This window comes from Genypterus blacodes, unplaced genomic scaffold, assembly GCF_046128005.1.
Source record: "Genypterus blacodes isolate CSIRO-AG114 ecotype Tasmania unplaced genomic scaffold, CSIRO-AGI_Gbla_v1 ptg000111l_1, whole genome shotgun sequence".
Classification (NCBI taxonomy): Eukaryota; Metazoa; Chordata; class Actinopteri; order Ophidiiformes; family Ophidiidae; genus Genypterus; species Genypterus blacodes.
Genome location: NW_027466915.1, coordinates 1978528 through 2003386, shown reverse-complemented (window position 1 = coordinate 2003386; position 24859 = coordinate 1978528). Strand labels below are relative to the sequence as shown.

The 24859-nt window shown below is 41.5% G+C and overlaps 1 protein-coding gene, 1 long non-coding RNA gene and 10 other non-coding genes across 13 annotated transcripts; all 12 read right to left on the bottom strand.

Annotated features, from left to right (window-relative positions):
- Positions 1 to 361: 361 nt before the first annotated feature.
- LOC143009319 (glycerophosphodiester phosphodiesterase domain-containing protein 5-like) lies at positions 362 to 14200 on the bottom strand. 2 transcript variants are annotated; one of them, XM_076161416.1, is made up of 17 exons: positions 13989 to 14200; positions 13809 to 13896; positions 12568 to 12798; positions 10554 to 10657; positions 8729 to 8822; positions 8174 to 8233; positions 7528 to 7626; positions 7345 to 7438; positions 7041 to 7186; positions 5868 to 5950; positions 5430 to 5580; positions 4759 to 4983; positions 3636 to 3793; positions 2843 to 2990; positions 2501 to 2583; positions 2312 to 2391; positions 362 to 1259 (listed from the first exon to the last, which is right to left on the bottom strand). In XM_076161416.1, exons 3-17 carry the CDS (start codon positions 12751 to 12753, stop codon positions 1159 to 1161), a joined length of 1812 nt encoding a protein of 603 aa, XP_076017531.1. In that variant the 5' UTR covers positions 12754 to 12798; positions 13809 to 13896; positions 13989 to 14200; the 3' UTR covers positions 362 to 1158. The 2 variants fall into 2 exon arrangements, with proteins under 2 accessions (XP_076017531.1, XP_076017530.1); XM_076161415.1 differs by having other exon boundaries at positions 14009 to 14200.
- On the bottom strand, positions 3509 to 3580 carry trnae-uuc (transfer RNA glutamic acid (anticodon UUC)). The gene has a single exon. It is a non-coding gene; the product is annotated as a tRNA-Glu (tRNA).
- Positions 14201 to 14422: 222 nt separating the features above from the next.
- On the bottom strand, positions 14423 to 17085 carry LOC143009320 (uncharacterized). The gene is made up of 3 exons (XR_012964682.1): positions 16854 to 17085; positions 16674 to 16761; positions 14423 to 15663 (listed from the first exon to the last, which is right to left on the bottom strand). It is a non-coding gene; the product is annotated as an uncharacterized LOC143009320 (long non-coding RNA).
- Positions 17086 to 19150: 2065 nt separating this feature from the next.
- On the bottom strand, positions 19151 to 19224 carry trnat-ugu (transfer RNA threonine (anticodon UGU)). Its single transcript has one exon. It is a non-coding gene; the product is annotated as a tRNA-Thr (tRNA).
- A 235-nt stretch (positions 19225 to 19459) lies between these two features.
- Positions 19460 to 19533, bottom strand: trnat-agu (transfer RNA threonine (anticodon AGU)). Its single transcript has one exon. It is a non-coding gene; the product is annotated as a tRNA-Thr (tRNA).
- A 1037-nt stretch (positions 19534 to 20570) lies between these two features.
- Positions 20571 to 20644, bottom strand: trnat-agu (transfer RNA threonine (anticodon AGU)). Its single transcript has one exon. It is a non-coding gene; the product is annotated as a tRNA-Thr (tRNA).
- Positions 20645 to 21510: 866 nt separating this feature from the next.
- On the bottom strand, positions 21511 to 21584 carry trnat-agu (transfer RNA threonine (anticodon AGU)). The gene has a single exon. It is a non-coding gene; the product is annotated as a tRNA-Thr (tRNA).
- Positions 21585 to 22172: 588 nt separating this feature from the next.
- On the bottom strand, positions 22173 to 22246 carry trnat-ugu (transfer RNA threonine (anticodon UGU)). The gene has a single exon. It is a non-coding gene; the product is annotated as a tRNA-Thr (tRNA).
- A 238-nt stretch (positions 22247 to 22484) lies between these two features.
- Positions 22485 to 22558, bottom strand: trnat-agu (transfer RNA threonine (anticodon AGU)). The gene has a single exon. It is a non-coding gene; the product is annotated as a tRNA-Thr (tRNA).
- An 866-nt stretch (positions 22559 to 23424) lies between these two features.
- trnat-agu (transfer RNA threonine (anticodon AGU)) lies at positions 23425 to 23498 on the bottom strand. Its single transcript has one exon. It is a non-coding gene; the product is annotated as a tRNA-Thr (tRNA).
- Positions 23499 to 24086: 588 nt separating this feature from the next.
- trnat-ugu (transfer RNA threonine (anticodon UGU)) lies at positions 24087 to 24160 on the bottom strand. The gene has a single exon. It is a non-coding gene; the product is annotated as a tRNA-Thr (tRNA).
- Positions 24161 to 24398: 238 nt separating this feature from the next.
- Positions 24399 to 24472, bottom strand: trnat-agu (transfer RNA threonine (anticodon AGU)). Its single transcript has one exon. It is a non-coding gene; the product is annotated as a tRNA-Thr (tRNA).
- Positions 24473 to 24859: the final 387 nt, after the last annotated feature.

The following is a 24859-nucleotide window of genomic DNA, read 5'->3' as shown; positions in this document are numbered from 1 at the left end:
TCGTAATGTAATGTAATGAAACGTTGTGTTTGAATGTAGTAGTAATAAACTGGAGGTAGTTAAATGTGTGCTGTGTAAGCACAGTGATGAGTAAGAACCATTTAGAACCATAATAAGACTTATCAGAACATAACAAAGGAGCCAATGTGTGCGCCAATCTTTCTCCAGCCATCTGCTGTATTCTGAATTTGAAAAGTGTGAATTTCAAATTAAACGAGTAGGGACAGTAAGCCCTGTTGCGTTGATATGACTGACACAAACATCTCAACAAGCCTGGTAATAATATATTTCAGACTGGAATTGACAATGTAGCAGCATATTCATCTATCAAATTTGCAGGACGTGTTTTTTACAAAATCTGCAAATTTTGTGAACCCTCCGAAGCCGCCAAGACACAACAGCCCTCGGTTTATCATGAATCGTACTGTACAGTTATTGTCAACATCATCTTCTCCTGGATCTTTGTCCATAACTGCAGGAATGTTAATTCTGCTGAGCCAGCATTAGCTTAACATTGTTGGTACCTGCATGTTTGTCACCTTATTTGTTTGAACACAGTGATCAGATAAATGACACCATATATTTCAATCTGGCAGATTAATCTGGACCCGGGGTAAATTGATCCTGCTGATAGATCATCAGTCTAATCTGATATTTTTTTAAAGAAAAGTTAAGACAAATGTCCGATTGTGCAATGTGGAAGTAAAAAACATTGGGAATTTGCACATTAGAGAATCAATCGATGAACAATGTAAAACATTCCATAAACATAAAGGCAAATTAAGGAGGAAAAACCTGAAGCTTTCAACTCTCCAGTGTTGCACAAATCAAATAGAAACTAAAGCTCTCATTTGAAAACAACTGACCATGATACGGATTAAAATCCAATACATTTGATCTGAAGTTACCTCACATTATCCAGCAAAGCTATAACAAGAAAAGGCAATTGTGCTGCAATGTGTATATTTTGTGAAATGCTCTCCAGGAGAAGCTTTTCCTCCCATTTCTGAGGTAAAACAAGGAAACATTCAACCTGAGGAAGGCAACAGATGTTCATGAACACATGTATTTCACTGAGATCTTCCAATGAGAAGTCCTTGAAACCTGAACAGGCAGTGAGAGGCTCAGTACTACCAGGCAGCTTCTTTCACAGACACTTTACTGCTCAGTGGCAGTAGCCAGGTCAGGTGTAGTCGTCATCGAACTCTGCGTCTCTCGCTGTGAGTTAACGCTGGAGACTGACCAGATATCACTCATCTCTGTTAGGGGGTCAGAAAGGTTTGGGTCAGATACACTGTAATATGTACTTTGTAAATCAATCAGATGCGGAATGTTATCATAGGAGACCTATGTTGCAATAAAAAAGTATCCTAGATCTGAATCTGACTGATCTGCTTCACAACTAATCAGCTGTAATTGGTTTGAACCCAACGTGTCCATTAATGTTTTTGCAAACCACACAAACAAAAAACCAGAGCACAAGCTCCTTGGTGGTGGTAATTACAGATATGATCTACAAAGTACGAGTCGTCCATAAGGTATTAATACAACTTTTCTAATGCACATCTGGCTTGTTTTTACAAAATGTCTAAAGAAATAGGTTTTCTCTGGTGTTTTCCTCATAAAATGTATTACTTAAAATGCTCAGGTCAAGTCATCTGCCCAACACTGACTTCCACACCTTAGACATTACTTAAACTTACACTACATAAACTAAACTTACATAGGATCAATATAAGCCATTTCAATTCTGAGCAGGCATTTTCAAACCAGAGGGATCAATATACAGTAGTTGAAGTGGGAAAGGTGCTAACAAAGAGGAATAAGAGCCATTTTTGCCTTTTACTACAGATACATTTCTCTGTTTCACTCCATTCATTCAGGATTGGGAAAATAAATCTACAAGAACATGCTGGGGGCAATGGAATACCCTGGTGCCCAGAAAACATCATCATCTGCTTAATTCCAATTACACACTGCAAATAAATGCAATCCAGGTCTAATTCAATCAAATATTTAACAGATGTCATGCACATGATGGTGCGGCCCTTTGTCTGCCTGTTGTGTTGTTGGTTTTCTCACTGCAAGTCGGTTGCTTGTGGCTGACTCTTCATCACCGCTTGATGGTGCAGTCAGAAAAATAGTCCTCATACATTTCAACATTTACTGCTTATGCTCACTTATTTGTATTCAACTGCTTTTGGAGTGAATTCAAATGAAAACAGAAGAGAGAGAAACACAAATCTGAACTTTCTATCTCTGGATCTGTACCTTCTTCTCTCGTAGAACCTGTTTTGACCTGTTTTTGTACCTGTTTTGAACTTGCTGTATGTGCTATTGTCTACCAGGATCGTGCTAGCTGAGGGGAAGGCCAATTCACGCTCTCGCCACCTGAAACCAGAAACGGGGCGACATCAGGTTTAAGTTGAGCACAATGATATATAAGGCATAGGGATCAAGCATATTATTAACTTGTCTTGTTTGTTTGTGTACGATTTACCAGTGGAAGATGAAGATGACGAGGATCACAAGGAGGGACAACAAATCGATGAGAATCCACATCAGATTGTACTCATCTGGAGTCTGAGAAGCAGAGGGCAAGGGGCTCAGTGTGTGGTTTTGTTATTACCATTGTACGCTCACTGACCACTGACAGCACACACACAGACATTATGCTGTTGGTATTAAGTAGAGCTCAGCCAGTCTACAAGAGTATTTGGGCCAATTACAATCAGAAACTGGTATCAGAAGTAATTTCCTTTGGGGCCCTGCACAAAGAACACTCAGAGTTCCATCTCTTGTGTCCTCAACAGACCCTATTTTAGCTGATGTTGGCTCTTACCATGAGGAAGAGTGGTGCTCTCATAGTGCTGAGGAGCTGGGGCGCGTTGGTGGTGACTGAATGGGCTCCACTACACCAGGCCAGAGAGTAAAGCCAAGGCTGACTAATCACATAAAGGTTTGTTGTGATGTTCACAGCTGCATACTCACTGCACAGAAAACAAAATATGGAGAACAACCTTGATTAGCTTGTGGTCAATGATGACCACAATTATAAGGAACAGGCCTTTCTTAAAAGTCAGTGCTTTCAATTTACTTCAAAACTGACTGTCTCAGTGTGGTGAAGGCACGTGTTTAGTCGTGCTTTTGTATTTTGACTACTTCACTTTCGATATGTACATAGTTGTTTGTGTACTTTGTGTTTCAGGTTTGAGTGAGAGCGTACAGTGTGGCTGTTGGAAGCTGGATGACTGGAAGTTTAATCAACCTTATCTAAACATGCACCTAAAATGTATCTGCCTACCAAGAATGCATGTTAGGGCTGTCATTATGTATTATATTGTAATCAATTAATCTGCTGATTATTTTGATAGAAAATAGTAGTAAATATTATGATTGATTTGATTTTGAAGATGAGAAAAGTAAAATTATCTCCTTTTCAACTGTGTTGTGTATTTTGCATGTGGGGAAGGCATTAACAAAAACTACTGTAGATGCAGCTCTATCTTTCCCATACCGGGAGTCGAACCCGGGCCACCTGGGTGAAAACCAGGAATCCTAACCGCTAGACCATATGGGACTTGTCTCACCATACACTCTCACAGCACAAAAACAAAAACCCAAAACATGCTTACCTGATCAATTTAGCAGACATGGAACTATAGTGTAAGTTGAGTTTGACAATGTTGAATTTCTGGAGCTCCTCCAGGGGGAAGAGACTGCCTGCCGTCTGCTGCAGCTCAGGGTCCATGTCCAGGACCAGGTCCCGGAAATCTGATGGCAGCCACAGAACCTGGCACACACACGCAAGTAAAAACTTATGTTCATCACAAAGAACAACCATCCAGAGGGTTGATTGATGAGTTCTGAGCCAAACATTGCACATTTTCTTTTGTAGTATCATCTTTCCCTATATTGGTTTGCACATATTTTTCACAGGGTCTGTCAGTTCTACAAGATGGTCAAGCATGGATAAGGCACTGGCCTTCTAAGCCAGGAATTGTGGGTTCGAGTCCCACCCAGGGAGAGTACCAGCAGAGTGGCGCCCCATGACCCAGAGGTGGATGGATCAAAACCATCAACATTTTTTGATTTCTAATAATTGAAATTCTAATTTATTATTCACCAATCAATAAATACCTTGACAGTCCACACTGTTACACACTCACACTCTCTATGCTATGAATGTTCACCCTCACTTTCACTCTACAAAAACAACAATCAAAACACAAAGAATTGTATCCATCGTAGGTAGGTCAAAGGTCAGTGTGTTTTTTTCAGGATTCCGAGCCATAATGGTCATACCGGTCTATACTGTGTATCAACCCAAGGTCAAAATGATTACTGGAGCACCGTGGCTGGCTTTGAACTAGTTAAGCACCCATCCAACTATCACCTCTTCCCAAAGATGGAAAAAACATTAGCTGGAATCCATTTCACTCAGATAATCTTGCTGTGGAGAGCTTTTGGGCAGCAAATAAACGGTCATCTGTGAAAATGGGATCAAATCCATCCAGCATTGGAGGCAGTTTGTCAAGTTGGTGGGTTTATTAACAACGGCTTTGCCAGTGAACACTATATGAGCTATTCTAAGAGATGTACATCAATTTCTGGACTTGATGACAAAGTTAATAAAACATACAGGAATTGATGAGTTCCAACAGTATATATATGCTTCTTCACCTTTAGGGAGTGAGACATCAAAATGATAAACAGCACATAGAAACATCTACCAGTGTGAGGTGTAGTCTGCCCCACCTGCGAGGAGTTGATGGATGATTTCTTTTGGATGACCTCCAGGGTGCGCTGGACCCAGGTGTTCCTGTACGGGTGATCTTTGGGTGGGCGGTAAAGATCAAAGATCACCAACTGGCCTTTGTCAGCGGCCAGCTGGAGGAAGGTGTGCAGGCTGCAGACGGACTGGTTTCCCGCCTGCCACCGCTCCTCTTCTCCCAGTGAACCCGCTGTACCAAACGGATTGTGCTAGAGGGGACAGAACCATCAATTCTTAATTAGTAGTGTGAGGTAACAGGCTGGCCAATATGTACTCCATCTGCCAGCTGTTTAAGCTCCAGTACTATGGTTGTTGTCTTTTTTCCATTTCAATTACTGGCATGTAGTAATTCTGTACCAACCAGTGCCAGAATGCTGCTAACGATAGGTCGCAATACAATAAAGAAATGCCTCAATTTCCAAACATCTGTAATTGATTATAATTATTATACAGGAAGAACTGAGTGGTTATTATTAGCAGTTAGTAATAGCATGAGTTTTCAAGGCAAAACCAGTATGTGAAATGGAAACACTGTATGTTTTCATGTACATTATATTTCCTTTTAATGTCTGTGATGAAGCGAAAATACGGTGTATTAAACGTAGCACACCTATGTCGATGCCGATGTATGACAAAACTAAATTAATTGACTCACAGAAAGGAACCAGGACCCAGCGTTGAGGCTTTCCAGCTCAGCCCAAGTGAACATGGCAGCTGGGGTGTGAGTTCGGTTGGGGAACACTTTCTGGACGTTGGTGGTGCGCTGCAAGGTTTGATCGTGCATCAGGAAGGGAACCCCGTCAAAGCTACGACAATGTCACAACAGTAACATTTACTATGGTGACTGATAATGTTCATACCACAGAGCCACAACATCCCTGGTTTGTTACATGTCAGTATTTCTATTCATTTTCCCTTTCTATAAAGTATATATTATAGTATCTAATTCACCTAACCCACATATTTTGGAGGTGGGAGGACACCAGCGCTGGGGTGGGCGGTGCCACTCCACCCGCACAGTACTGTCACTTCAGCTTGTGTTCCCATAAAGAGCTAGGATAGTATTGTATTGTTGAATTCCCTGCTAACTGACCTCATGGTAACGTCGGTCTCCAGGCCCCTACTTCCAGCTGCCACGGCCTTCTGCGCTGACATGAGCGTGTTTTCTGGAGCAAGCTGCAAGTCATATGACACACAATGATGACCACAATTATAAGGAACAGGCCTTTTATTACAAGTCAGTGTTTTCAATTGACTATAAAACTGACTGTCTCAGTGTGGTGAAGGCACGTGTTTAGTCGTGCTTTTGTATTTTGACTACTTCACTTTCGATATGAATATAGTTGTTTGTGTACTTTGTGTTTCAGGTTTGAGTGAGAGCTAAAAGTGTCCGCGATCGCTGAAGTTCATTTACAGTTTATGTTGAATTTTATTTTCTGCGCAGCGTAGATTTTCTTGTGCGCTGAGAAGGTGCGAGCAGTGCGCGATTGCGCAGGCGCGCAGCTTAGAGGGAACATTGGCTGTCATTAAGTATTATATTGTAATCAAATAATCTGCTGATTATTTTGATAGAAAATAGTAGTCAATATTTTGATTGATTTGATTTTGAAGATCAGAAAAGTCTCCTTTTCAACTGTGTTGTGTACTTTGCATGTGGGGAAGGCATTAACAAAAACTATTGTAGATGCAGCTCTATGTACATCTGCAGTCAATGCATTTTTGAATTGTCAAACAGAGCTGGGGAACATCCCACCACGAACAGACACATTCATCACTGAGCAGACTGGCAAGCTACTGCAGCTACTCCTGAAGCCGCAGTAACAAGGAAGTAATGGCCAAGCTGACAGGAAAGATAAAACACATGAGCCTCCTCGAGGACTGTTACGAGGAACAAGGTGGTTATAACTTTAAAGTTACAAATGGCACGACTCTCAGCATGCGTACAAAACAAACGCAAAATTGCTTGTGTTTGTCTGTTTAGTTGTAGTCTGACAATGGAAAAGACCAGTTTGCCTTGTAAACATCAAACTCCTTACATTTCTAAAAAATATCAGACTTATATTTCAATTTGTTTATTTGCTTACAATAGGCAACTGAAAATTATTCCAATGTGCACCTGATACAAGGCATGTGGCCTCCTTTACTATGCAATCCTAGTGTTAAAGAGGATAACCTCATTGAAAATATCCTGCAATAAGGATACAACATTTAACACACAAGAATTACTCCCCATGCTAGCGATTGACTGTAGTAACTACATGCTCACCATGGGTGCTCCTCTGTGCCCAATAAGGGCTGGTGCTGGGCCTAGGGTTCCCTCCTCTTTGATACAAGGAGAATATAGTCCTAAGGGCACCAAGTAGAGGACAGAAAGGATGATCATGTAGACCCCCATGATAAGGCCCCGTCTCACTGCAAACAAAGACCAAACATAGAGACTGGGTGAGTGAACAGGGTCGCACTTATTTGTAGACAATTGTATTTTTTTCATCACATAGAATGTTGCCCATTCATTTGCCCACTACTGCACATGTGCAAATCAAATACATGACACAAGCTGTATGCCGCACCTCTGCTATGCATGCGAAAGAAATGCAAAGCTATTGGCCAAGCCAAGGCTGTTATCAATAAGACTCCACCCAAGTGCAGATATGGTGCTGTTACCTAGTCAGGCAAGAAACATAAAAATCTGAAATTAGGATTTCAAAAACACACAGGATAAGTGGATCTCAAAAGGTGAGTGAAAATGTCACCTGAAAGGAAAGTAGTAATGTCGTCCATTCTTTACTCCACAGGTCAGATAAGGCAGCAGTGGCTGCGATGGAGAAAGTCAGAGTCACCAGGATCCCAATCTGAGAGTCAGGGAAAGATAACGTTTCATCCAAACACACAATAATGCAGTCAAATTCAGGGATTCACCGATTTATATAAACATTAAATATCTCCGGTGGATCAAAGTAAATACAGGGCAGGGGTATTTGTTTGCTTGGAGCAAAGAGCAACAAGCAAGCAGTGGCAACATTTAAAGAGACATATTAAATTGACTTAAGGGAACAATTTGCGATGGTTAAAAAGTTCCAAAAAACAAAAAGTCACATTAAATGTCCCTTCCTGCAGCAATGTTGTGCATGCTGAGTGAAATAATGGGTCATTGTCTCTATCAAGCCCTCTCCTAAGGATCATGGCCTGTTCTGATCGGTCAGCTGCACCAGGTTTGAGCCAACAACACCCACAGACTGACAAACATGGATGCTGGTGTGACATGATGTTGTGATCCCACAATGAGGATCCATCTGCACATGTACACACACACACACTCACTCAGGCACACACGCACGTGAACGCACACACTTGCACAGGCACGCGCACACACACAGATACGCCAGAAGAGAGTGTTACCTTGTGACTCCAGTGTAAATAAAGTCTCTGCCCCTGAGAGAGCAAACATACAGCCAGTGTCTGCACAAAGGAAGGAGATCACACTGAGGTTACATCTTCTGTGACTAACTACACAGAGGCCTTTCATACTGGACATTTGACATCAATCTAACCGAGCCATGTCCACCCTTTCCATTGCCTCAATTATTTCTACCAAGTGTCTTCAGTATTTGTTCTGTGAATTGCTCTTTTAAATCATTGACAGCACAAAACTGAGACAGATTGTTGCTAGAGTAAGACGAGGATCATGAAGGGCATCTGGTCACACTACAGTAAGACTTCTTATGCATAAATCGTTATCACTGGGGATTTTATGTGTTTGTTTTGTGCTGTTATGTGTCTTTGCACAGTAGTTGTTTGCAAACTGATCTGTTGCCTCCAAGGCTTTCTGTGACACATGTTCATCTCTACCAGATCAAACAATCTGCATTCTATCCATTGCATCAAAGTTGGTTGCTTCTGGATTAGATGCAAGTCTTCTTCAATTTAACCCTGAACGTGGTACAAGCGCCTCACCGTGAGGACAGTGACGTAGGTGAAGAAGGCCGCAGTGATGACCAACAGCACCACAGACCAGGGAAACCAGAAGCCCAGGTTCCCAAAGATGAACCTGTAAGCACGGGATGATGCGAAGCAAAGGACGGACAGACGTTAATACAGCAGTGGAAGTGTAAATGCCAATAATGAATTAGTAATCTAAAGTCAGTTGAGTCAGATCTGTGCGGTGAGGGTATACAAACACACAGAATCGTATCAAAAAGCATATAGAGTAAAGAAAAATTGGATTAATCTCTGATAAGCAGACTGTTATTACTGTTAACCCATTATTTCAAAGCACTTTCATTACTTGTGTGTGGGAATCAAGATTCATCCAGTCACAGGAACTCAGGTTATTCACAATAACATGATAGCCTAAGACTTAAGTGGAGAGTCATAAATACAGCTACATAAGAATGGAACTCAACATGTGAGACAATAAGAGGCTGTGTAATAAAATGAACATACTCATAACAACTGAATTCTTTTGTTTGTGCAATACACAGTGGGGACTCTGTTCTATGTATTGACATATATTAATCATAGCATTGGCTGGCATTCATGATATGTGTTTGCATGTGGCTCTGTACAAACAGGATGTGCTGCTTGTGTTATGTAAGTTTATTATCGCGAGGGAAATGACTGTGCAACAGTTACAGTACAGTGGATGGATGAAACGAATGAATGCATGCAAGATAACAAAGTACACACAATTAGTTAATAAATGTTTATGCTGTGACACTGAGGCCAAGACAAAGTCCTCTAAAGATATCATAAAGTATATCTTCATCTTGATTAGTGAGTGGCAGTTTTGTATTGGACAGACTGGAATGACTTGTGAGAAATCCACTTATTTTGACTGCTTTTCCCCAATGTGTCTGCAAAATGTGCATAAGCATTGGACACTTTCGGTACAGGAGTTCAAATTCTCCCATTTAGTTGGATTATTGTTAATAAATCTTAAAATGTGTATGAATGAGGCCCCAGTGACGACAGCTGCGTACACAATTTAGAACTGCATTATCATAAATGACAATATGAATGTGTCATATTGAAACTGAAGAAATTACTCAAATAGGGAATTGACTGACAACTGACCTTGACCTTTAAAACTCGCAAAAACTCATATGTGAAAGTTATACATTTCAAGTTGTGTCAGTCACACATTTATGTCTGAGGAAACTACTTTGTCCTCTGTGTGTGTGAAACACAATTAATAGTAGATAGTCATGGTGCAGACTGTTTCCAGACTTTCCATTGCAGAGATCCCCACAGCCTTTTCTGTGCACAGTTGAACTCTGCACTATTTGTTTCTGGCTGTTCAGCCTGTAAGCAGTTGGCGACTGATTGCCAATATGATAATGTTGGTGTAACTTTAAACTCTTTTTGAATCTCTCTGCACACATTGTTTTGTCACAGTAATCTTCATAGTGCATTGTGGGACTCCAGCTCTGTGCAACATCTGCTTCCTTTTAAAGGGCTAATCTTTTTATTCCCTACACTGAATCATGATGTTTATATATGAAATTGCTGAAATGAGCAAAAAAGCCCCATTTAAACAGTTCTGCTTCCCAGCCCTATACGTTACTATACTGAAGTGAGCATATACATCTTGAATATCAGAAAAACCTTCAATAATATAATAAACATCTGCGATCCATGACTGTAGAAATCCTGCAGCATTAAAACAGAAAGACCACCAAGTGACAACCTCCTCCAAATGCTATTATTTGTGTATATTGGTGGATATAATCTATGTGCCTCACTAATTACTGAATTAAACCCAATCGTTCACTCAACCCACCAGTCAAAATCATTGTAGTCATTCTGTGCTTCACCCCAAAAGTAGAGAAACACCAACGTCAGGCAGAAGGCCGCGACCAGCAGGGCAAAACAGGCACCTTCCAGCTGTAAGGAGACAAAACACAGGCCTTTAATACATACTTCATCATGAGTCTTAATCATGTACTGCCTTGTTTCCATGGAGACGGACTGCCTGATCCTTGAACCCAATGCAGGGAGAGGAGGAATTCAAGCAGGACAGCGTTTAACTGGCTTAAGTGAGATTGTGAGATGAATGCCACAACTTCATAAGAGCGAACACGGGCCTGGCTCTGCTTCTCATCATAACATTACCGCAGCGCTGACGTGAGTTTATCCTATTTCAACACCATGAGCTGACATATACGCACAGTCACCATGATAAAACATGCTGGTACTTTAATTAGTCGATGAATGAGTGAGACATAGTGACTCCTCTGGTTGAAGTAGTCAATAGAAATCAGTGTTGGACTCCACTCCACTCAGCCTGCTCCTGTTCATTACATGCAAGTATCTGATTGGCTAAATGAGGTTGGATGATCACTACATTTTAAGTTGTGATCTACATTAAAATTCTGTTTTTTTTCTGCAGGTACCATTAGTAAACGTCAATGTTGTGATCCTTGTGTGAATTTGGAAAATTACATTTGTATTTGCATATTTGAAATTCAAATTCTACATCTTCAGCTGAGTCTCAAAATCAATCACTCTTCAATAATCTGAATTTGTGCTCAACAAGAGCTGATGATCTGCGCCTTCATTTGGGGTGCGAAACCTCCAAGGATCCGCGAATCATTATTACAAAGACGTAAGTTCAGTGGAGGTCTCGTCTTACCAAACCTCCAATCCAATAAATGATGCTACTGTGTTGACTCCTCTGATCTAGCCTGGTGCAGGCTGGAAGCTCAATCCTGCTGCAATTCCTCTTCCATAGCTGGCCTGATATATTCTTCTCTCCCAACCGAGTTCTCAAGGTTCACCAAAAACCCTGGGGTTCTCAATACTCTAAAGATTTGGTATCAATATAGGAAACACTTTAAATTTACAAACGCATCTCCCCCTAGGGTCCAGTCTGCAACAACCCCCTCCCTCCCTCCCTCCCTCCCTCTGTAGTGCATGTGTTTGTGTGTGTGATATGTAGGGGGTGCAAGACAAATATCAATTGTATGTGATTGCCGTGAATTGCATGCAAAATGACAAGAATAAAGTATTTTAAATCTTAATCTGTAACCTAAGCCTAATGTTTTGTGCAGCTCCCACCCTCTCCTCATCTTCGGAATTTTAACAATGCGCAAAAAAGAAATGTGACGATTTTCACCTCTCTGCTTGCTAGACGCCGCCTGCTTCTGCACTGGAAATCCCTCACACCTCCCTCTTTTATAGAATGGCTGAGACACATGATGTTTTCTCTTCAACTGATCCTGTAAAAACTGTACCTACAAGATCATCGAACCAGCAACACTGATGTCATCCAGAACTCTGTGACCTAATTAACTTACTTAACTAACATTGCATAGACTGGTTCTCTTCAGGGTTTCTCACCTCTTCCTCTCGCTCTCTCTCTCTCCTTATTTATAATAATAGTAAAAAATAAATGAATAATCTGTATATGGTAATGTGCCCAAACAGACCAAAAGAAGTGGGATAATGTGGCCTCACTAGTTTTACTTTGACACTGAACACAACTATTTATCTCCAACAACGCTGTTATAAACAACTCGAATGTACAGGTGGAGGTCACCGCTGCCTCGTCTCCTTAAACATTTTGTCCACGTCCCGGTCACACATTCCACAGGTCCCAGTTAACACTTCTCTCCTCTCTCTCTCTCTCTCTCTCTCTCTCTCTCTCTCCCCCCCCCCCCCCCCCCCTTCTTTCTGTATCAAAAAACGATCTCCAAAATGTTACATAACTGTAAATACACATAGAGAAGAGGTCTAAAGGCCACTATAGACCAAGATCCTCCCCATCCCACAGTGACGTCCTTGTGACCTCTGACCTTGTTGCAGCAGCGACCTCCGGGCTGTGTTCGGCTCCCGTGGTCGCCTCTCCACCGGCAACCGTAGAGACCAGACAGGCACAAAACAAATGGCCGGTGCTCATGGCGCCGCAGCAGAGTATCACGCACGCTGTACGGCCAACCAAGCTTCACCTGGGACAGTGGAGAGGGGGAGGGTGGTGTCATCGCTCACAAACACTCTCATACACCTCCCATGCTGCTCACACACACCTGGAAGGCAGCAACACAACACAATGTTAGTCATCAGTCTGAATTTACACTGTTTTACACCATATTTTATGTATACTTGTTAATAAAAATATATACAACTGGGCACACACACACATACACACACACACACACACACATTTAAGAGCCAAAAGTTGTTTTAAAATAACAAAAAAAAGTCCGAAATTGGTCAAGAATCACGATTGTATCCATTTGGAAAGGCCAAAACAAAGACAAGAAAGAAGAAAGGAGACAAAGAAGTAAGGGTCGGTGAGAAACAATATAAAAGTCGGTGTCCTGATTTTTATTTATCAACTTTATCTAAACCTATATTGAGACCATATATGACACGACATGTTGGCAACGTCTGTTTTGGTAACGTGATTCTCTTTTGTCACACCAGAGAAAGAACATGCATGCTTCGCCAGGATTTAATAAAGTATTTTCTCATTCAATATCTGTTTGTTTCTTTGTCCGTCTGTTTGTTAGTTGGTGTTTGCTGTGTGTTCAGTTATGGGTGCTGATGTTGAAATATTTTGATTCCCAACGTCACAATCTGTCTCATGTCCCAAAAAGGCTGTAAATGCTTAACGACTGGAATGTATTACAGTTTATAATCTAAGAAACACAAAGCGGCTCAGCTGTGCCATAGATTGGGGGGGAGGGGGAACACGTTTTGGCAATTTCGCTTAAATAACGTAACACTTCGGTGTTTGTTTCAGAATAAAAACATTAAAACAAACAAATAAACGTGTTCTGCTGTCTGTGCTGCCAGAAAACGTAATTTCATGAAGTTGACTGAGGTTATCATCGCCTTCTGCTGTGAAAAACATCCAACGTGTCTCGATTTATGACGCACACGTGACAAGATATCAGAGATGATAGTCCACAAATACGCTGTGAGGAATAAAGAACGCGTGTTTGATGGAGTGTTTTTGTCCCCAAAACGCAGTCAAATTACACAGCTTGAGTGTTTCCCACAGAGCATACAGACAAGACAGACTCGGTCATACCTCCATTGGTTCCTCCAGTCAATAAATAACGGAGAAGCCGCAGTGCGCAGCCCTTCCTCGGTCACCCGACGCCTGCAGGACAGGTAACCTCAGATCCGAAGACGAAGATGGGTCAAGTCAGCCACAGTTAGATATAACAAAAACCGGAAACAAAATATGTTGCTTTCAAAATTGAATTACCTAAATTGGATGACACTTACAGAACAAATTCTCAGCTCTCTGATTCAGGAATCGCCGGATGATGATCGCCTTGGTGTAACCATTTGTAGACTGCTGTCAAACCAACCTTCATTTAAAGCCCCATGGTCAAATTAGCCCCACCTACTTTTTAGAGTTGACCGCAGTTCAAGTACCCCCCGCCCCCCTCCTCTTTCTTTGGACATTTCGTTGATGAGTCCAAGACGTCTCCGGACGAAGGGCTCAACAGTGAGTTTTCTGACGTCACGTGTGTTTTCCCTAATGTACTTATATAGGTGACAGTGGCGCCACACAACAGTTGTGTTTTACATAAAAGTGAAATGTTTTTTAATGAAATTACCTCTTGCTTCCTTTTTTCCAAAAACGAAAGATCCACTTAAACGAGAATTATGGTATATCGTATTTAATGTAGCAGCCTTTAGTCGGGTAAAACTTGCAGGTTTGTAATATAAGATCAGTGTTTCTTGTCATTGTGTATTGTACTGTTAGAGTAGACGGCGCCTGGCAAGTACAGAAGTAAAATTGATCATTTCTTTTCGGTTATTGCTTAAACCGGGTGAGTTGACTGTGGCCTCTTGCTTACTTATTTGAAAACTTAAACGCACGTGTATTTTATTTTGAAAGTACACATCGGAAATTGTATTCTAACCATGTTTCAGCCCTTTACATAGAGTCTCTTTGATCGCCAGTGTATCTTTGACACCGACTGCCACCTGTTGCCAGTGATGCCACGACGCTGTAACCAGGCGAGGCCACATTAAGGTGGCGCAGAGAGTTAAGAGACACAACAATGCCGCTCCAGTCTGATTTCAATAAACTACTACTTAACATGTGTATTTCAATGTTACTCTGAATTTCCTTGTTGAATAATGGATGGAAAGATAAAATATTAACTTAGTTTAGAGTTTGGGGGATCTTATCTCCGGGTTGGATTAACTTCCAGATGTGTTAGTGTTTCCAGAGGAGCAGCTGAGCAGTAAAAGTCTTCAAGAGGTTTTACACTGAGGCTCGACTCCACTGAACATCCTCGCTGCACAAAAACAATAATACAGAAATGGATATGTTTGAATGGTACCTTCTATGAAAAACAAGCGTGTGACCCCTATTGGGTAATGAGATTGTCAAACCTGTTCTCATATTGCTAAATATTTGATTTAATAATATGTTGCCTCAAGGCTTGTATGACACATTTCAAACACAAGGCAGTTCAAAGTGCTCTACATAGGCAGCAAAAACATGCATAATATGAAATGTGCGCAACGTCAGATTTGAACAAAATTTGTGAACTATTCTACACACAGTGGCTTCACTGTCATATCATGAACATCACTGTCATGATAGCAGATTTCTAATGACATATTGAAGAGAATTGGTTAATGGCCTTCATCGTTGAAACAGAGAGTTGGATCGGTGATACAACAGAGCCAGCTACAAAGCCACCATTAGAAAATATCCTCCTACATTGTTAGAGGAGCTCTGCCACAGAAGACACTGCTGGGATTTGAACCCAGGATCTCTCCTCCTCAGTCTGGAGGGGGAACTTGGCTAGGAGCCGAAGGGTCGCCGGTTCGAGTCTCAGGAAGACCAAAAAACACAAGATGGACTAGTAGCTGGAGGGATGCCAGCACATGACCTGGGCACTGCAGCTCACACACACCTGGAAGGCAGCAACACAACACAATGTTAGTCATCAGTCTGAATTGACACTGTTTTACACCATATTTTATGTATACTTGTTAATAAAAACATATACAACTGGGCACACACACACATACACACACACACACACACACATTTAAGAGCCAAAAGTTGTTTTAAAATAACAAAAAAAAGTCCGAAATTGGTCAAGAATCACGATTGTATCCATTTGGTAAGGCCAAAACAAAGACAAGAAAGAAGAAAGGAGACAAAGAAGAAAGGGTCGGTGAGAAACAATATAAAAGTCGGTGTCCTGATTTTTATTTATCAACTTTATCTAAACCTATATTGAGACCATACATGACACGACATGTTGGCAACGTCTGTTTTGGTAACGTGATTCTCTTTTGTCACACCAGAGAAAGAACATGCATGCTTCGCCAGGATTTAATAAAGTATTTTCTCATTCAATATCTGTTTGTTTCTTTGTCCGTCTGTTTGTTAGTTGGTGTTTGCTGTGTGTTCAGTTATGGGTGCTGATGTTGAAATATTTTGATTCCCAACGTCACAATCTGTCTCATGTCCCAAAAAGGCTGTAAATGCTTAACGACTGGAATGTATTACAGTTTATAATCTAAGAAACACAAAGCGGCTCAGCTGTGCCATAGATTGGGGGGGAGGGGGAACACGTTTTGGCAATTTCGCTTAAATAACGTAACACTTCGGTGTTTGTTTCAGAATAAAAACATTAAAACAAACAAATAAACGTGTTCTGCTGTCTGTGCTGCCAGAAAACGTAATTTCATGAAGTTGACTGAGGTTATCATCGCCTTCTGCTGTGAAAAACATCCAACGTGTCTCGATTTATGACGCACACGTGACAAGAGATCAGAGATGATAGTCCACAAATACGCTGTGAGGAATAAAGAACGCGTGTTTGATGGAGTGTTTTTGTCCCCAAAACGCAGTCAAATTACACAGCTTGAGTGTTTCCCACAGAGCATACAGACAAGACAGACTCGGTCATACCTCCATTGGTTCCTCCAGTCAATAAATAACGGAGAAGCCGCAGTGCGCAGCCCTTCCTCGGTCACCCGACGCCTGCAGGACAGGTAACCTCAAATCCGAAGACGAAGATGAGTCAAGTCAGCCACAGTTAGATATAACAAAAACCGGAAACAAAATATGTTGCTTTCAAAATTGAATTACCTAAATTGGATGACACTTACAGAACAAATTCTCAGCTCTCTGATTCAGGAATCGCCGGATGATGATCGCCTTGGTGTAACCATTTGTAGACTGCTGTCAAACCAACCTTCATTTAAAGCCCCATGGTCAAATTAGCCCCACCTACTTTTTAGAGTTGACCGCAGTTCAAGTACCCCCCGCCCCCCTCCTCTTTCTTTGGACATTTCGTTGATGAGTCCAAGACGTCTCCGGACGAAGGGCTCAACAGTGAGTTTTCTGACGTCACGTGTGTTTTCCCTAATGTACTTATATAGGTGACAGTGGCGCCACACAACAGTTGTGTTTTACATAAAAGTGAAATGTTTTTTAATGAAATTACCTCTTGCTTCCTTTTTTCCAAAAACGAAAGATCCACTTAAACGAGAATTATGGTATATCGTATTTAATGTAGCAGCCTTTAGTCGGGTAAAACTTGCAGGTTTGTAATATAAGATCAGTGTTTCTTGTCATTGTGTATTGTACTGTTAGAGTAGACGGCGCCTGGCAAGTACAGAAGTAAAATTGATCATTTCTTTTCGGTTATTGCTTAAACCGGGTGAGTTGACTGTGGCCTCTTGCTTACTTATTTGAAAACTTAAACGCACGTGTATTTTATTTTGAAAGTACACATCGGAAATTGTATTCTAACCATGTTTCAGCCCTTTACATAGAGTCTCTTTGATCGCCAGTGTATCTTTGACACCGACTGCCACCTGTTGCCAGTGATGCCACGACGCTGTAACCAGGCGAGGCCACATTAAGGTGGCGCAGAGAGTTAAGAGACACAACAATGCCGCTCCAGTCTGATTTCAATAAACTACTACTTAACATGTGTATTTCAATGTTACTCTGAATTTCCTTGTTGAATAATGGATGGAAAGATAAAATATTAACTTAGTTTAGAGTTTGGGGGATCTTATCTCCGGGTTGGATTAACTTCCAGATGTGTTAGTGTTTCCAGAGGAGCAGCTGAGCAGTAAAAGTCTTCAAGAGGTTTTACACTGAGGCTCGACTCCACTGAACATCCTCGCTGCACAAAAACAATAATACAGAAATGGATATGTTTGAATGGTACCTTCTATGAAAAACAAGCGTGTGACCCCTATTGGGTAATGAGATTGTCAAACCTGTTCTCATATTGCTAAATATTTGATTTAATAATATGTTGCCTCAAGGCTTGTATGACACATTTCAAACACAAGGCAGTTCAAAGTGCTCTACATAGGCAGCAAAAACATGCATAATATGAAATGTGCGCAACGTCAGATTTGAACAAAATTTGTGAACTATTCTACACACAGTGGCTTCACTGTCACATCATGAACATCACTGTCATGATAGCAGATTTCTAATGACATATTGAAGAGAATTGGTTAATGGCCTTCATCGTTGAAACAGAGAGTTGGATCGGTGATACAACAGAGCCAGCTACAAAGCCACCATTAGAAAATATCCTCCTACATTGTTAGAGGAGCTCTGCCACAGAAGACACTGCTGGGATTTGAACCCAGGATCTCTCCTCCTCAGTCTGGAGGGGGAACTTGGCTAGGAGCCGAAGGGTCGCCGGTTCGAGTCTCAGGAAGACCAAAAAACAGAAGATGGACTAGTAGCTGGAGGGATGCCAGCACATGACCTGGGCACTGCAGAGGTGCCTTTGAGCAATGCAGCTGACCCCAAAATTGTTCCCGGGCACTTGCGAGAGGCAGCCCCCCTCACTGTGCATTTCTCCACTATTACCATATACAGACTGTATTCGCATGTGGGTGTTTACATGTTTGTGTTTCTTACTCTGAATTCATGTGATGTACATAAAACAACAACTGAGTGAGGAAAAAGAACTTCCCCTGTGGGATCAAGAAAAGTGTGTTTCTTTTCTTCCTTTTCATTCAAAAAAAAAATCGTGCTGCATTGTTAGATGAGCTCTCCGACAAAAGAAACAATGACAGTGCTTTCCAGATTAGAGTAGGCACTGCTTGGATTTGGTCCCAGGATCTACTGTTTACAAGACAGGTACTTTGACCAACTAAGCCACAGTGCCTTATGAGAACAAACAAGTCACTGTGAAAATGGACAAAAGGTTCTCAGTTGTGACGTCTATTTCTTTTACTATACAATGCTCCAGGTGGATTGGGAAAAGAGATGTTTTTTCAAACAGATGCCCTGTAACAGTGATGACAGTAAGTGTGCACAAAGTCCATTTTGAACAAAAAGAAAGCGTTTACATTGTTTAAAAGGGACATGAGCAGAAGCTGTAGTGACCTGTATTCTCAGGCTAGAGAAGGCACTGCTGGGATTAGAACCCAGGATCTCCTGTTTACAAGACAGGCACTTTGACCAACTAAGCCACAGCGCCTTATAAGCACAACCAATTCACCGTGAGAATGGACTATGGGTTTTCAGTTGTGACGTCCATTTATTCTGCTATAGGATACTTCAGGTGGATTGGGAAGAGAGATGTTTTTTCAAGCAGATGCCCTAAAATACTCATGACAGTAAATGTGCGCAATGTCAATTTGAATCAAATAAAAGCTTGTTCATAGCTAGAAGAGCACATCAGCAGAAGCAGTGATGAGATTTCTTCTCTGATTAGGCACTGCTAGGATTTGAACCCAGGATCTCCTGTTTACTAGACAGGCACTTTGACCAACTAAGCCACAGCACCTTACACATGCCCGTATCTGACCATATCGCCCTTCACCAAGCAGTAGGCCACTATGTAGTCCTCTCTGAACCTGAGCACAGGTAAAAAGGTTTGAGGAAAATCATTCAATGGTCAATTGCACCTTTCCAACATGCAGCAATGTCTGAAAACTCTACATTTGGAGTACAAAAACCCTGAACAGTGAAAGAAAACTATGTCTACAGTTCCTGTACTCCTCACCATCAAGAGATGATGGATACTTGATGGGCTTATGACATCGATCAATCAAGACACTTTATAGTTGGCTTTGCCAGCAACTTCAGGTAACTTGATGTAAAGACGTCTTGGTTCAAAAAAGCCCTGCAGACTTTGTGAACTATTCTACACACAGTGGCATCACTGGCATATCATCAAAATCTTCAACGTTGAAACAGAGAGTTGCATCTGTGATGCAACGGAGCCAGCTACAAAGCCACCATTAAAAAGATCCTCCCTACATTGTCAGAGGAGCTCTGCCACAGAAGACACAATGTAGAAGAGTTTGTGAACTATTCTACACAAAGTGGCATCACTGGCATATCATAAAACTCTGTGTCATGATAGCAGATTTCAAATCAGAAATGGAAAAGCATTGGATAATGGTCTTCATCGTTGAAACAGAGAGTTGCATCTGTGATGCAACAGAGCCAGCTACAAAGCCACCGTTAAAAAATATCCTCCTACATTGTTAGAGGAGCTCTGCCACAGAAGTCACAATGATCTTACTTTCCTGATTAGAGTAGGCACTGCTGGGATTTGAACCGAGGAACAAAGCCACAGCACCTTACAAGCACTAAGAACTTACTGTGAAAATGGACAAAGGGTTTTCAGTTGTGACGTCTATTTCTTCTGCTATAAAATACTTCAGGTGGATTGGGAAAAGAGATGTTTTTTCAAGCAGAAGCCCTAAAGTACTCATGACAGTAAATGTGCGCAATGTTGATTTGAATCGAATAAAAGCTTTTACATAGCTAGAAGAGCACATCAGCAGAAGCAGTGATGAGCTTTCTTCTGCTTTTAGGCACTGCTGGGATTTAAACCCAGGATCTCCTGTTTACTAGACAGGCACTTTGACCAACTAAGCCACAGCACCTTACACATGCCCACATCTGACCATATCCCCCTTCACCAAGCAGTAGTCCACTATGTAGTCCTCTCTGAACCTGAGCACAGATTGAAAAGGTTTGAGGAAAATCATTCAATGGTCAATTGCACCTTTCCAACATTCAGCAATGTCTGAAAACTCTACATTTGGAGTACAAACACCCTGAACAGTGAAAGAAAACTATGCCTACAGTTCCTGTACTTCTCACCATCAAGAGATGATGGATACTTGATTGGCTTATGACATCGATCTATCGAGACACTTTATAGTTGGCTTGGCCAGCAACTTCAGGTAACTTGATGTAAAGACTTCTTGGTTCAAAAAAGCCCTGCAGAGTTTGTGAACTATTCTACACTCAGTGGCATCACTGGCATATCATAAAAATCTGTGTCATGATAGCAGATTTCAAATCAGAAATTGAAGAGAATTGGATAATGGCCTTCATTGTTGAAACAGAGAGTTGCATCTCTGATGCAAAAGAGCCAGCTACAAAGCCACCATTAAAAAATATCCTCCTACATTGTTAGAGGAGCTCTGCCACAGAAGACACAATGATCTTACTTTCCTGATTAGAGTAGGCACTGCTGGGATTTGAACCGAGGAACAAAGCCACAGCACCTTACAAGCACTAAGAACTTACTGTGAAAATGGACAAAGGGTTTTCAGTTGTGACGTCTATTTCTTCTGCTATAAAAAACTTCAGGTGGATTGGGAAGAGAGATGTTTTTCCAAGCAGATGCCCTAAAGTACTCATGACAGTAAATGTGCGCAATGTTGATTTGAATCGAATAAAAGCTTTTACATAGCTAGAAGAGCACATCAGCAGAAGCAGTGATGAGCTCTCTTCTGCTTTTAGGCACTGCTGGGATTTGAACCCAGGATCTCCTGTTTACTAGACAGGCACTTTGACCAACTAAGCCACAGCACCTTACACATGCCCATATCTGACCACATCGCCCGTCACCAAGCAGTAGTCCACTATGTAGTCCTCTCTGAACCTGAGCACAGATTGAAAAGGTTTGAGGAAAATCATTCAATGGGGAATTGCACCTTTCCAACATGCAGCAATGTCTAAATGCTCTACATTTGGAGTACAAACACCCTGAACAGTGAAAGAAAACTATGCCTACAGTTACTGTACTCCTCACCATCAAGAGATGATAGATACTTGATGGGATTATGACATCAATCTATCGAGACACTTTATAGTTGGCTTGGCCAGCAACTTCAGGTAACTTGATGTAAAGACTCCTTGGTTCAACAAAGCCCTGCAGACTTTGTGAACTATTCTACACACAGTGGCGGCACTGGCATATCATAAAAATCTGTGTCATGGTAGCAGATTTCAAATCAGAAATGGAAGAGAATTGGATAATGGTCTTCATCGTTGAAACAGAGAGTTGCATCTGTGGTGCAACAGAGCCAGCTACAAAGCCACCATTAAAAGATATCCTCCTACATTGTTAGAGGAGCTCTGCCACAGAAGACACAATGATCTTACTTTCCAGGTTTGAGAAGGCACTGCTGGGATTTCAACCCAGGATCTCCTGTTTACAAGACAGGCACTTTGACCAACTAAGCCACAGCACCTTATAAGTACTAACAATTCACTGTGAAAATGGACAAAGGGTTTTCTGTTGTGAAGTCTATTTCTTCAGCTATACGATGCTACAGGTGGATTGGGAAAATAGATGTTTTTTCAAGATGCCCTGAAACACTGATGACAGTAAATGTGCACAAAGTCCAATTTGAGCATAATGAAAGCATTGTACATATTTAGAAAAGCACCCACCCAACGCAGTAGTGCCCTGCCTTCTCAGAATAGAGTAAGCACTGCTGGGATTTGAACCCAGGATCTCCTGTTTACTAGACAGGCACTTTGACCAACTAAGCCACAGCACCTTACACATGCCCACATCTGACCATATCCCCCTTCACCAAGCAGTAGTCCACTATGTAGTCCTCTCTGAACCTGAGCACAGATTGAAAAGGTTTGAGGAAAATCATTCAATGGTCAATTGCACCTTTCCAACATTCAGCAATGTCTGAAAACTCTACATTTGGAGTACAAACACCCTGAACAGTGAAAGAAAACTATGCCTACAGTTCCTGTACTTCTCACCATCAAGAGATGATGGATACTTGATTGGCTTATGACATCGATCTATCGAGACACTTTATAGTTGGCTTGGCCAGCAACTTCAGGTAACTTGATGTAAAGACTTCTTGGTTCAAAAAAGCCCTGCAGAGTTTGTGAACTATTCTACACTCAGTGGCATCACTGGCATATCATAAAAATCTGTGTCATGATAGCAGATTTCAAATCAGAAATTGAAGAGAATTGGATAATGGCCTTCATTGTTGAAACAGAGAGTTGCATCTCTGATGCAAAAGAGCCAGCTACAAAGCCACCATTAAAAAATATCCTCCTACATTGTTAGAGGAGCTCTGCCACAGAAGACACAATGATCTTACTTTCCTGATTAGAGTAGGCACTGCTGGGATTTGAACCGAGGAACAAAGCCACAGCACCTTACAAGCACTAAGAACTTACTGTGAAAATGGACAAAGGGTTTTCAGTTGTGACGTCTATTTCTTCTGCTATAAAAAACTTCAGGTGGATTGGGAAGAGAGATGTTTTTTCAAGCAGATGCCCTAAAGTACTCATGACAGTAAATGTGCGCAATGTTGATTTGAATCGAATAAAAGCTTTTACATAGCTAGAAGAGCACATCAGCAGAAGCAGTGATGAGCTCTCTTCTGCTTTTAGGCACTGCTGGGATTTGAACCCAGGATCTCCTGTTTACTAGACCGGCACTTTGACCAACTAAGCCACAGCACCTTACACATGCCCATATCTGACCATATCGCCCGTCACCAAGCAGTAGTCCACTATGTAGTCCTCTCTGAACCTGAGCACAGATTGAAAAGGTTTGAGGAAAATCATTCAATGGGGAATTGCACCTTTCCAACATGCAGCAATGTCTAAATGCTCTACATTTGGAGTACAAACACCCTGAACAGTGAAAGAAAACTATGCCTACAGTTACTGTACTCCTCACCATCAAGAGATGATAGATACTTGATGGGATTATGACATCAATCTATCGAGACACTTTATAGTTGGCTTGGCCAGCAACTTCAGGTAACTTGATGTAAAGACTCCTTGGTTCAACAAAGCCCTGCAGACTTTGTGAACTATTCTACACACAGTGGCGGCACTGGCATATCATAAAAATCTGTGTCATGGTAGCAGATTTCAAATCAGAAATGGAAGAGAATTGGATAATGGTCTTCATCGTTGAAACAGAGAGTTGCATCTGTGATGCAACAGAGCCAGCTACAAAGCCACCATTAAAAGATATCCTCCTACATTGTTAGAGGAGCTCTTCCACAGAAGACACAATGATCTTACTTTCCAGGTTTGAGAAGGCACTGCTGGGATTTGAACCCAGGATCTCCTGTTTACAAGACAGGCACTTTGACCAACTAAGCCACAGCGCCTTATAAGTACTAACAATTCACTGTGAAAATGGACAAAGGGTTTTCTGTTGTGAAGTCTATTTCTTCAGCTATACGATGCTACAGGTGGATTGGGAAAATAGATGTTTTTTCAAGATGCCCTGAAACACTGATGACAGTAAATGTGCACAAAGTCCAATTTGAGCATAATGAAAGCATTGTACATATTTAGAAAAGCACCCACCCAACGCAGTAGTGCCCTGCCTTCTCAGAATAGAGTAAGCACTGCTGGGATTTGAACCCAGGATCTCCTGTTTACTAGACAGGCACTTTGACCAACTAAGCCACAGCACCTTACACATGCCCACATCTGACCATATCGCCCGTCACCAAGCAGTAGTCCACTATGTAGTCCTCTCTGAACCTGAGCACGGATTGAAAAGGTTTGAGGAAAATCATTCAATGGTCAATTGCACCTTTCCAACATGCAGCAATGTCTAAATGCTCTACATTTGGAGTACAAACACCCTGAACAGTGAAAGAAAACTATGCTCCAGTTCCTGTACTCCTCACCATCAAGAAATGATAGATACTTGATGGGATTATGACATCAATCTATCGAGACACTTTATAGTTGGCTTGGCCAGCAACTTCAGGTAACTTGATGTAAAGACTTCTTGGTTCAAAAAAGCCCTGCAGAGTTTGTGAACTATTCTACACAAAGTGGCATCACTGGCATAT